The following is a 13,525-nucleotide window of genomic DNA, read 5'->3' as shown; positions in this document are numbered from 1 at the left end:
GTTAACACTCCGTTCCCACTCCCATTGGTGATACCCTGTTCCGAAACTTTTGTATCCCTTACTGTCTTTCTAACAACGCTGATCTCGTACATAGGATGAAGCAATGGTGTTCATGCGGATGGTTCATTATATTTGCACGATAGCCCCAACTTGATTCTCAAGACCTTGTGGTCAGATGTCCTGTGTGTCTCTTGTCTCTTCATATCTTTACTGGGTACCCAATTAGCTGATAGTGTCTATGTTTCCGGCTGCAGGTAATAGACTCAAGGTAACTTACACAACAAGAAAATGTAACACAACAAGACACTTGAAAATAAAACAGGGGGATGGGGTGTCTGGGTGGCTCAGTTGGTTAAGCGTCTGACTCTTGATTTCAGCTCAGGTCACGATCTCACAGTTGTGAGATCAAGCTCCGTCCCAAGCTTGGGATTCTCTCTTTCTCCCACTCTGTCCCTCCCCTGCTTGCACACATGTGCGTGTTCTCTCTCTCTCTCTCCCTCTCTCTCAAAAAATAAAATAAAATAAAAAAATAAAACACGGGGAACACGAAGATAGGTTCGTTCCACCTTTCCCCTCTACCTTCCTAACAACTTTGTGTTAGGCTGGCTCTTCTCCTGCTTGGATAATGTTTGCAGCTCTGAGATGAATCAGTCTTTAATAAAAAGGCCCAGGGAAAGTAAAAGGACCATTGTTTTTTTTTTTTTTTTAGCTCTTCCCTTTTTTTTTTTTTTTAAGACCAAGAAATCTTCCTTACTAGATATCCCTTTACATCTTATTGCCCAAATTAAGTCACACATCCCTACCTCAGCCATTCATGGACAAAGAGAATACAATTATCTTAGAATAATCACCTGTAGTAGAATAGATATTGAGCCATCAGTCAACATGAGCGCTGTGTGACGAGGAGGTTTTGTTTCATGCTTATAATAATTTCCTCAAGTCAAATTCAAATGCATATTTTACTATCATGTAACATTACATGCATAATTTTATATTTAGAGTAATGATCACTAGCGAAGCATTGCAAAAGAAGGTAATGCATCCGTTTAGTTCGTATATTAAAAAAAAAAGATATAAGACACTCACCACGAGTTTTCCTATCACCATGATCAACAGAAAGACGACGACGCACAGTGGTTTACTAGTTTCTTGCATACATTCCCACATGTTTTCGATCCATTCCCCACAGAGGATGCGGAATACCACCAGAAAGGAACGGTAGAAGTCCCCCATGTGCCAGCGTCGTAAACATGGGACTGTAGGGCCACAGGATTTGGTGTTATTCCTTACAGAATTGAATTTAGAGCCAAAAAGCTGCATGCCAACTACTGAGAAAATGAAGACCACAATGGCCAGGACCACGGTCAGGTTTCCCAGGGCTCCGACGGAGTGACCGATTATCTTTATCAGTGTGTTTAAAGTCGGCCAGGATTTGGCTAACTTGAAAACCCTTAGCTGTAGAAACAGACGATAAACAAAAGTGGAAGAAAAGCCTGTTAAAGACAAATTCCATCTGCTCAGCTATGTAGTAAATGACACGTTCCCAAAGCACAGCATTTATGATTATCAAAAATCTTTTCAAAGCCAAATCCATCCTAAACATAGTCATCAACTCCTTGTCCTACGCTAACACCCATATTTACTTTTTGTTTTAAAAATGGAAATATTTGGGGCGCCTGGGTGGCTCAGTCAGTGAAGTGTCCGACTTCGGCTCAGGTCGTGATCTCATGGTTCGTTGGTCGGAGCCCCGCGTCAGGCTCTGTAATGACAGCTCAGAGCCTGGAGCCTGCTTCGGATTCTGTGTCTCCCTCTCCCTCTGCCCTCCCCTGCTCACGCTGTCTCTCTCTCACTCTCTCTCTCTCTCAAAAATAAATAAAAATTTAAAAAGTTAAAAAAAATGGAAATACTCTACAGAGAACAAACTAAGGGTTGCTGGAGGGGAAGTGGGTAGGGGGACAGGCTAGATGGGTGATGGGTATTAAGGAGGGCACTTGTTGGGATGGGCACTGGGATATATGTAAGTGATGAATCACTAAATTCTACTCCTGAAACCAATATACATTATATGTTAACTAACTAGAATTTAAATAAATTAAAAAAAAGAAATATTTTGTTCTGATTTTTGTTAAATGATACTTTGGAATCATGATGGTGGAATTAAGCATACGTGTCTGTTGCATAAAATGAAATGTTTTGGAATTCTATACTATAGAATATTATAGAATACTATACCCAGAGTCAAAAAAGTCTGGCCCAAGGACCAAATCCAGCCAATGCCTGTTTTGGTATGGCCTAAGGGCTTAGAATATTTTACATTTTTAAATGGTTAGACAATAATCAAAAGAAGGGTATTTCATCACACATGAGAACTGTATGAAGTTCAAATTTCCACGCCTGTAAATAAAATTCTATTGGAACACAGTCACGTCCATTTCTTCTCGAATGTCTGTGACTACTTCTGTGCTATAACAGCAGAGTTGATTGATTTCGACAGAGACCATATAGCCTATAATGCTGAAAATATTTACCATCTGGCCTTTTACAGAAAAAAACTGCTAACTCCTGCTTTACATAATTCAGGTCACAAGTCTGAATCTAAACTAACAGTGATGAGAGTAATATGACATTTTGTACCCAGGAGAGAAAAAGCAATCAGCTACTCAAAACACACACACTTTTTCCAAAAAGAACATGTTTTCCCTGGAACCTTATAGACCCTGTAGGAGACAACGTGGCAACTACGTCCATAGGTCATTTCCTACATTGACTTCCAATGTAAACCAATGGGTTTCATTCCAAAGTACAATCCTATCAACTATTTGGGAGAAACATTTCAGGTCAGTAAGGCTTATGGCCCAAGAGAAGGATCAGCGCTGTGTCCCCAGAGGGTAGATGGGGGAAATCACGGTTCTGTTCTCATATAGACAACTCCACAGAGTCCCTCCCCTCAGAGCATGGCTGTAATAAGCCTAAACAATCGTAAAGCAAATGTAACTTTGCTCACCTGAGCACCAATAAAACTTCAGGAGAGCAGCCTAAAACGATGCATGACTTTGGGCAGTGTGATCGCCTAACATATCCCAAGTATAAAATGTACACCTTCTGTAACTGGGGCAACTGTCTTACTCCTGGAAATCTCATCCCTGCCCAAATCAAAAGCAAATCTCTGGAAGGCGACAAAAGGCCACCTTTTCTGGCTTCCTGCTTCCCCTGTTAGATGTGGTCTCTCTGTAGCTTTCTATCCATACTTCTCATGGGGTCTGTCACGTTCTCTACTTTGCCTCATGGTCGTTTCTGGCCCTGCCTTGTCTCGTCTCTAGATGCCAGACTCCTTGAAGACAGTACTTTTCCTCACCTTTCAGCCCTCCTTCGGGTCAGCTCCTATCAGGTGCCTCTCCAAAAGGTCACCAGCATGCCTCCATGGGCAGTAGACGGAGGGCCGAGACGACAGGATGGGAATGTGGCCCTGGAAGCCGTGAGGTGGAACCTCGTGCCTGTCGGTCTTCACCCCCCCGCCCCCCGTGGTGAGCCCAGATGTGAGGGTGCCTGGCTCAGAGCTCAGGGGTGGGTGGTGGGGAAGAGATGGAGGGACGGGTGGTATGCTAATCAAGGAGCAGAATCCTGACACCAGAAGACACAACACTGCACCTGCTTGCCCAAACGATCATCTTGGGAGTGGGGAGGTAGGGGTTCAGCTGGGAGGAGACCCCCCGCGGACTCCCAAGAATATCCAAAACCTGGGTGGCAGGGGGAGCGCAGTTTTGAGTCTCTGGTTAAGGCAAGAGGAGTTCAAGTCGAGTGCAAAATAGCCACTGAACTCACTCCAGACTCTCGTCAACCCTGGCCGCCAAGGCATTTCAGTCAAATACAACAGTAAGCGCCTTACCACTCTTAAGGAATGGAAAAACAGAGGACTTTGTTTTCCTACAACTACACTGTTCATCACATCCGCGAAACTCAGAAGAGCGACGATGCTGTCAAAAACGTTCCAGCCTCGGCGGAAGTAGTTGTAGGGATCGAGCGCGATGATTTTTAGGCACATTTCTGCCATGAAAATGCCAGTGAAAACCTGCAGGGAGACGGGGAAGAATGAGAAAAGGGAGCTGCTGCTCCTTGAAGATACAGCTCTAAGAACGGCCCAAGGGAATTGCAGAAGTCACGAAGAAAGACAGCGCATTTTGATTTACTTGGCTCCTCTCCCCCCATTCCTCTCCCCATAGTGCCCATTCCAGTGTTCCCAAACTCGCAGACACCGGCGTGGAGAATAAATATTATTTCCCACTCAGCTGAAAATAAGGCAGAGTGATAGAAAATGTCAAGCGGTCCCTCCTCTAAGTTCCTTTAAAATGTCAACGGAAGTTCCAAAATGGGGGAGGCGGGGAGTACACGGCAGCTCTGAAAACTGAAGGTAAATATCCTCCATAAAGCAGAACCCAGGAGGAGTTCACCCAACCACTTTGATCAGAAAAAGATTTAAAAGGGGCCCAGAGCAGAGACTTGAAAAAACACTGCCAGGGGCGCCGGGGTGGCGCAGTCGGTTAAGCGTCCGACTTCAGCCAGGTCACGATCTCGCGGTCCGGGAGTTCGAGCCCCGCGTCGGGCTCTGGGCTGATGGCTCGGAGCCTGGAGCCTGTTTCGGATTCTGTGTCTCCCTCTCTCTCTGCCCCTCCCCCGTTCATGCTCCGTCTCTCTCTGTCCCAAAAATAAATAAACGTTGAAAAAAAATTAAAAAAAAAAAAAAAAAAGAAAAAACACTGCCAGGAACAGGAAACATCGTTGAGCAGCTCAATATGTAGGCTTAGCCTCTATGATGAATACCATGGGCTAAACCCCACATTGGTCATGGTTGAAAGGAGAAGTGAGTTGGCGTATAATCCTAAACATTCACTCGCAGAATGCAGGGTTCCTTATTCCAGAACAAAATACCGGAGCATCAAAAAGAAGGGCAAGATTTGCAGAAAGCGCCAAACGATGTGATTTCCACGGGCACAAATATATGTTTTTGGTTTTGTCTTTGAAAATTAGATAAATACAGGCTGAAAAACACTGCAGTGTTGAATAAGCGGCAGCCAAATTCTACATCATCTACATCTTTGCAGACGATAAAACAAAGCGTTTCTTCATAGCAAATAGCACATTCTCTCTCACACATACACCAATAAATAGATATGAGAAAACAATAGTATGAAATAATATGGAATATGAAAACAATAGCATGAAATAAGTAATAATAGTATGAAACAATAGTATGAAATAAGGTAATACAAAAAGGTTGTCAGCTAAAGGACTCTACAGCTTTGGAAAAGAAAAAGAAACACCCCAGAAATGATTTTTAAACGTCCTTATTAAAAGTAACAGATGATCCATTTTTATAAATAATTTGATGACGTACTATTTACCTTTAAAAATCCCTAAAATAAAGTGACACAAGTTAAAAAAAAAAAAAAAGGAGGGGGGAATAGGCAAAGATAAATCCAAGATAGGCAAATAGAAATCAAGGGGGCAAAACCAAAAACCAAAAACCAAAAAACCCAAAGCTCGTATCAGTCTTTTCCCTTTAAAAATTTCTATCTACTTCTGCCCAAAGCTGCAACCAGAGTCTAAAAGCACGCAGTGTTACCTGTTCTAGTTAATTATGCTGGACTGATCCCTGTCCCCTTTTGAGCTCCTCCTCCCCCTCCTGTCCCCTTCAGGCTTAAGCCGTCTAGCCTTACAGCAACCCTACATGCCTTGGGACCATGGGTTTTGCAAGCCGACTCAACTGCTGCTCATGGCTTTTCGGGAGCTCAACGTACTCCCCTGATTTAAGCTGTCCCAAAGCCTAGAGAGTCCATTTTCAAGTCCAGTCCCACAGAACCTCCACAGGCCAGTTAAAGCCTCGTCCACCCATCAGAGGAGGGAGGCTTGGATGTGTTCTTGGGAACTCAGGGCTCCAAAGCCTCCTTCCACCGCTGCTACGGGGGCACAGATGAGGTGGCTACCACCCTCGTATCGTGTGCCTAGGGAACGGGGCGCAGGGGATGGAAGCACAGGCTACGTGGCCAGCAATGCAGGTTTCGTGTCAATTTTCAGGGGGCCGGGGTGCAGCCTCTGCCTGTGAACTCAGACACCAACAATGTCCCTGGGCCTCCTTCTATACCACTTCTGGGGAGAGTGAAGAAGAATGTCACTTAATTATCCAACTTCTGACTGCAAAATGCAGCTTCACCTCAACACCCAGAACGTCTAATCAGAGGGAAATCTGAGAGGGTGGCTTTTGTCATTTCCCACACTTGGATCAGAAAATGAAGGGATGGACAGACAGGCCACCTCTGCAGCTGGAAAGCCCTGTCTAGGGGCATGACTTTGGGTTCTTTGGGTTATTCTCTGGAACTAATCTAATAACTCCATCCACCAGGAGGTGATGAAGGATGGCTCTGCTGACTCCGTTGAGCCGGGAACCATGGTCTCGTGGGCACAGCTTTCTGTCTCCAAGGGAAATAACACTGTCAGCCCATGTCTGGGATACGTCAGCAGGAGATAGCTGAATACGCTGGCCTAGAGCCCAGAAGACACCAGCCTATTAGAAGGGACCATGTGTGTTAGGTTCATCGAGCGGCATGAAATCTGATCTGACCCACACACACCCACAAGGGCACTTCCTCCCAAGGGCAGTTTGGGGAAAGAAACTTAAATGCAGACTGTATGGAGAGCCACCTTGGTCCTGCCCTGTGGTCCCACTGGATCCCTGCTCCTCCTGAGGGGCCCTGGAACTGAGGGTGACAGTTACCTAAACCTGATGCATGGAAGCGGCTCTGTGAACCAGCTTCTGATTCAATAAGCATAGCGGGTTCCGATCAGCGTAAAATAATTAATTAAAAAACACATACGTACATATTGCCTAGAAATCCTCTGCAATGCTAAAAAATGATCATCTTTGCCAACAGGACCATAGGAAATAAGTTTCTGCTTTGTATTCCCCTCATCTTTAAAATTTTCCTTATTTTTAAAATTAAAAAAAACATGTATTACTTTTTAAGCTGGAAAAATAAAACTTTAAGAACAAATGGCTACAATTTGCAACTATGTAGATGGAACTAGCGGGTATTATGCTAGGCGAAATTAGTCAGAGAAAGACAAATATCACATGACTTCACTCATATGAGGAATTTAAGATACAGAAAAGATGAGCATAAGGGAAGGGAAGCAAAAATAATATAAAAACAAGGGGGGGGGACAAAACATAAGAGACGCTTCAATATAGAGAACAAACAGGGTTGCTGGAGGGGTTGTGGGAGGGGGGATGGGCTAAATGGGTAAGGGGTATTAAGGAGTCTACTCCTGAAATCATTGTTGCACCATATGCTAACTAACTTGGATGTAAATTAAACAATAAATAAATTTTTTTTAAAAAAAGAATAAATGGCTACCTACTCTGGTAAGATTTTTAGCCTATTCACTCATTAGCTAATTAGGATAGAACGTTCAACGGGTAATTTGCTATTTCTGATATTTAGGAGACTAATTAATCCTCGGGAAAAATGCCTTCTCCGGGAACAATAAATTGAGCAGTTCATGAAACGTCTGCTCTCCTACCTTAATTTTCCCAATTTAACTTGGATTAGATACATCTAACGAGAAACATACTGAAGCAGGCTCAAGTCGGGAGCCCCACCCCGCCTTCATAAGCATTGTACTTCATAAGCTCTGCACATAAGCATAAGCTTTCCCTCCTGGGAAAGCAAGCCTCCCACAGCTGCCACGCCCTGGCCCACCTTTCCCGGGGGAATAATAACTAGTAATGGCAGTCACATTATTTTGTGACAAATGATGCCATCAGCATCACTGGGGACCATGAGACACGTTACCAAGGGTCTCTGGACATCATTAATGTTTTCTTGCCCCCAAGAGCGTGCATCAGCATCACTGGGGACCATGAGACACGTTACCAAGGGTCTCTGGACATCATTAATGTTTTCTTGCCCCCAAGAGCGTGCCAAATAGCTGACCTTTTAAGATGTCTGCTGCCTTCTGGCTTACCACTGGATGGCTAAAGAGATGCCTTGGCATACCAGAGGGCCAACACAGGGGCCATGGAAAATTACCAAACGAGTAAAAACAAAATTCTAACAGTTGCATTTGCCCTCGACTCTACTTAAGGGGACCAGGGACCTAGGCTAGGTTAGGCCACTTACAAAATGTTTAGACTTTGAAAGAGTTATAAGTCACAGTTTGGAATATTTGTATATTTTAAAAAGCCTAAAGTTACCAAATTCCCTGTATACAACATATACTCAAAACTCTGGTCCATTTTGTAATGCTCCAAGGCCAAGAAGACAGTGTTGATTACGATGCAGATGGTGATGACCAGCTCAGTAAAGGGGTCGGTCATCACGACTCGCAGGGCCTTCTTAATGCACAGCCACTGGGGGCTGCAGTTCCACACGAGGTATCTGGACGCCACGTTTCCCCCACACGGGAGGCAAGGCTCCTGTGATTTCTCTTGCTCTGGAGAAGGAGAATGGGAGAGCAGTTGAGTAGTTAGCTATGAATCCATCTGGCTGCTGTTTGCCTGAGTGCATTCCACTCTCTTCCCCCCCTCTTCCCTACGGTCTCTTGTGAACAACGTGATCAGCCAAGAAGGGCGCTGACGGGTGCAGCCAGAAGGGTTTGCCATATACAACTTCCCTGCGGTATAGCCATGTACATCCAGTCTTTATACTTGTGTTGAGCATCTGGGAGCTGAGCCGCACCGTTAGAGATACAGATGGGGAAGTCAACACTCACAGGCTGTGAACCCGTGAGAGAGAAAGGTATAAGCTCAAATTATGTTCATTCAAGGCAGACCACGGTGACAGCTCTACCAGAGGCACACAGAGCTACCAGGGCTCAGAGGAAGGCCAGGTATTCAGGCAGGGGCATCTTTTGTTTTGAAGCAAAAGGTACTCTATCAGCAGGTTGAATTCAGGCCACAAGGCCACTGTACCCCTGATTTCCGATTTCCCCGGCACCATTTCAAGGGACTCACACAAGCCAAATGAAGCGATGCAATAGGGCTCAAAAGTGCTAAGGACGAATCTGACCCCGTCCCTGTAAGGACTTGGGTCCTGCCTTTGAACACCAACCCCTCAGTTGGGGGTCCTGGTTACCTGCTGTTGATGAGGTCCGTCAGATGATTCCAGCCTATCTACACAGGTCTTCCACTTTGCATGCCAGATTCCTAACTCTAACTTCCATGACAACCGTCACCTTCTGGAAACTTCTGTGTCGTCTCTTCTTTGGTCACTGTCATTGCCACTGCGACCCCCTGTGACTGCCTGGCCTGATCAGGGTGGGTAAGGGTGGGGGTCTTGTCTGTACTCTTGGTCCTAAATGCCAAAGCTAGCCAGTTCCCACCAATACCCAAGGGCCAGCTCAGGGTGGGCCGGCTTCCTCAAGCCGCTTGGCTCCCATGCTCCAAAGAGGCGCAAGAAGTCACTCTGCAGGAAGCAGAAGGGGCTACAGAGGGCTTCTGGGGGAGATGGAAAGAAGGAAAAGGGAGGGACGTCACTGCAGTTGGGCTGTCCCTGGGGCCAGGAGGGCAGAGCTTACCCTGCATGGTGATGGTGAGGATGCTGACGGCACTCAGGGCCCTCTGCCTTTGGAAGGGGTCCCCGTGCTCATCACAGAAATCCACTGACAGATTCTGGGACAGCCGTTTGGTTTGCTCTAGGATGTGTGGCTGTAAGAGAAGGAAGGCATGGTAGACCTTCAAAGGGAAGGGACTGCCCCTCCTCAAAAGGTCACAAGCTACTCGTTTGAACGCCACGTCCCTGGAAAAGACTTAGTATCTTATATAGCTCCGCTCCCTTCCATCTCACGGCAGGACGAAGGTTCAGTTTTCCTGTTTCAGATTTCACGAATAACTAAAATACAGGGTGGCGTTCATACTTTTTAATGTATGCACATTTCCAGGATCCTAACCATGGAAATGTTTCTTTCTCTGTGATTTATTCATTGTCAACAAAGAGCAGACGAAATTTTACAAAAAACGAAGGAGCAATAAACGGTTCAGGACACAAAAGCAATAAAAAGTCAAAATTAGAAATAATGTTTTTGAGTGGCAGGAGTGGGGGGACAGATACATTTAGAAGGGTGGATCGGGGCCAGGTTAGAATGGCTGCCTAAATTGATTTTGAAACAGTCAGTAACTAAAAAGAACAGCCAAAAGAAATATGACAAAGTCTATACACTAAACCTCAAGCACTCTCTCAGGCTGTGCTTGGGGGCTCGACTCTCGCCTTACCTACAATTCTAAAGTCTCTGGACACGACAGTACATAAATCTTCAGCTACCTAGAGAATTACCCATAATGACTTGTTTCCCCGAAGTTCTGACCAACCGTGGCCCCAGAGGGAACTATTTTATTTTAGTTAAGTTTATTCATTTATTTTGAGAGAGAAAGCATGAGTTGGGGAGGGGCAGAGAGAGGAGAGAGAGAGAATCCCAAGCAGGCTTCACGCTGTCAGCACGGAGCCCGATGCGGGGTTCAAACCGTGAGATCATGACCTGAGTTGAAGTCAGATGCTTAACTGACTGAGCCACCCAGGTGCCCCAGTGATAAGCTATTTTAAAGGCAACCTGTAGTCTTTCTATAGCTATTTCCTATTTTGGCTTAGGGAAAAGACACTTTTTATTAGCTGTCTGCTCTTGGTCTATTGTTTTGTGAAATGAGAAGAAAAAACCCTTCAAAATATTAAAAAATATCTGCAGGCTCTTCAATATGCTATGGTCTGACATTAGAGAAGCCTCTAAACTGAAAGATGGGTCCCTGTCACTCCACCAGAGAACTGCACACAGCAATGGACGAGGTCTGCCCACCTACTTCTGTAAAGGCCCCCGACCCCCTTTCCCCACCTCCCCTCAGGCAAGCACCCTCCCTTCCGACCACTTCACCTCTTCCTCCCATCTCAGAAAAGTGGCTCTCGCCATGATTCCCTGGCCTGTATCTTCGACGTTTTCCTCTCCTCCGATTTCTCTCTCCACAATTAAAACATGTTCAAACATCGCCCACCACACTGATAAAGATAGGGTTTTTTCTCTACCCCTCATAGCTTCATATACACTTGGCCTACAAAATATCCCTGCTAGGAGGCCCCGCAGGCATTTCGAACTTGCCACACCCAAAACTGAGCTCGCCATCCTTCCCTCCCCCAGGACAAGCTCCTTTCCGGTCTCGGGAAACTACCGTCCATCAAGTTGGCTACCCAAGCAATCAACCTGGCATCTTCCCCCCTCTCTGCATCTATCTAGTCAAGTGCCAAATTTTCGCTTCTGGAAATCACTGTACCACTATTGTCTCTTCATCCTCCTGCCCTCACCACAGTTTAAGCCCCTGTCGCCTCTTACTTGGATTGCCACCACAACTTCTCAACTGGTTCCTTCCAGTCTCGTCCTGCTCTGGTCTGGTCTCTTCAGTGCATCCAGGATTTCAAAACTGTCAACCTGGTCAAGTCACTCTTTTGCTTAAAACCTTTCATGGGCGCCCGGGGGGCTCAGTCGGTTGAGCGTCCAACTTTGGCTCAGGTCATGATCTCATGGTTCATGAGTTCAAGCCCCGTATCGTACCAGGCTCTCTGCTGTCGGCTCAGAGCCTGGAGCTGCCTTTGGATTCTGTGTCTCCCTCTCTCTCTCTGCCCCCCCGCCCCCCCACCGCTCACACTCTCTTTCTCTATCTCAAAAATAAATAAATATTTAAAAAAACAAACAAACAACTTAGCCCTTGGTCCCTGAGTAAAGGGTGAGCCCCTCAGCTCGGCTTCAAGGCCTTTTGTGATGACCCCATCCTACCGCTATAGCCTCTTGCCAGGCCGTCTCCAGCCTCATACACACATGCACGTGCACACACACACTCACAAGTGTTCTACGAGGTCACATCCTCCCGCTCTCCTTTGCCTCCAGGCCTTTGCGTGTGCCGCTCCCTCTACCTGTGGTGCTCCACTCACTTTTTTTTACCCAGGGATGAAACATTAATTCATCCTTTGGTCACAGATGCTTTTTTCCTCTGGGAACTCTTCTGATCCATGGCTCTTCTCCCGCCCCCCACCCCCCCCCTCCAAGTCATAGATGCTGCCGTTGGCCGGATCTGTATGTCCCCGGGTCCTCCCTGAGGGCTTTCTCTGGCGACCTGACCACCCTCTGCCCTAATGAACACAAAGTCAGAAATGCAGGAAAATGATTGTCACCTGAATCCAGCAGTCTGGAACCAATGATGGACCAAAGTCGGTGTATTAAATACTCTAGTGCCCTCACTCCGCGGAGGTTAAACTCCAAGTACCTTCAGTGGTAACCAGCTTCATGATGAACCTTAGTTGGCCACGTTAAGCCATGGCTTCTCCTCCGTTCTCCCATATGTGATCATCATGTCAGCTGTCATACTAAACAATAACTGCCTCCTTGTTCGTGTGTCTTCATCGTTAGTCGTCTGTTTCAGACAATCTCACACAGCCCTCGTACCTACCCCAGTGCCATGTGGCTGGTAAACCCTGTCAACATTTCAAATAGATGTTTGTAAAGAAATGGGTAGTTGAATAGATGCATGGATGTGGGAAAGTACGTGCAAGTGGATGAATGACTAAAGGAATGAACGAATCCCTTCAGTTAGGCTGACAACTTGACCTGTCCCCCTAACGGTGCTATAGGATCATGAATCCCTGGGCCGAGACTTGCCTTTTTCGTGGAATCTTCATCAGAATCTGATTCTGGAGGCTGGTCTTTCCCAGAGTCTCTCAAAATAAAGGACTTTCGTTTCCTATTACCAAATAGCTTTCTCTTCTTTGGGGAAAAAGATGATGCCTCAAGGGAATTAAGTGAACTTCTGTCAATTCCCATGGCAACGAGAGCCTTAGAAAGTGAACAAAAGCAATTAATAAACAGATTATACCTCCCCATAAAACACTGCAAATGACCTGACCTTCGTGAGCGTTCTCTCCTCCCTTCTGGAGGCGTCCACCCACTTAGATTGCTCATCGCCGACTTGGAATAGGCTAGCTTTGTTATTATTTACCAGAGGGACATATCCTGTTTATTTATCCACAGAGACTGCAGCCTCAAAGGCAAGGTTAATGCTTTCATGTCTCTATCGCTAAACCGTAGCACCGCACTCTATACGTGTCTGTGCCTGATGATGCCGGTATTAAACATGGTGGGGCCTCCCTCTGACAAATCTCCGTGGAGGCTGAGAAAGAGAACAAAACCTGTTCCTGAAGTCTTAGAATTGGAAAAATGTAGAGACGCCAAGAAACAATGAGAATGGCCTGTAAATATGACGGGAATTTCAAGAAGGGAGAGGTAATCACGGCTATTGTGTCTAGAGCACCATTGTACTTTCCCAAAGCCTCGGCAAGCAAAGGCCCTGAATACAAGCATCTCCGGGTTCCCATAAACAAGCCTGGAGCACAGCTTTAATTCACATATATGTATATTTTATCCTCTAGCCCCAGTTTGGGGTCTGTCCTACAAGGCCCAGGTCTCAGAAGACCGAGGATTTCTTGCTCTCAAGAGCTCT

General features: G+C 45.9%; 1 protein-coding gene across 3 annotated transcripts in view; it reads right to left on the bottom strand.

The window, feature by feature from the left end:
* Positions 1-13,525, bottom strand: part of SCN11A (sodium voltage-gated channel alpha subunit 11) — a 144,271-nt gene that overhangs the window by 46,445 nt on the left and 84,301 nt on the right. For all 3 annotated transcript variants that reach the window (XM_045037847.1, XM_045037845.1, XM_045037846.1), the window contains 5 exons: positions 12,688-12,861; positions 9,571-9,700; positions 8,249-8,487; positions 3,887-4,069; positions 1,087-1,455 (listed from right to left, as the gene is read on the bottom strand). In XM_045037847.1, the coding sequence (XP_044893782.1) occupies positions 1,087-1,455; positions 3,887-4,069; positions 8,249-8,487; positions 9,571-9,700; positions 12,688-12,861 (1,095 nt within the window). The remainder of the gene's footprint in view (positions 1-1,086; positions 1,456-3,886; positions 4,070-8,248; positions 8,488-9,570; positions 9,701-12,687; positions 12,862-13,525) is intronic.

This window comes from Felis catus, chromosome C2 (genome assembly GCF_018350175.1).
Source record: "Felis catus isolate Fca126 chromosome C2, F.catus_Fca126_mat1.0, whole genome shotgun sequence".
Classification (NCBI taxonomy): domain Eukaryota; kingdom Metazoa; phylum Chordata; class Mammalia; order Carnivora; family Felidae; genus Felis; species Felis catus.
Note: the sequence above shows the minus strand (reverse complement) of the source record. Positions and strands in the feature narration are given on the sequence as shown.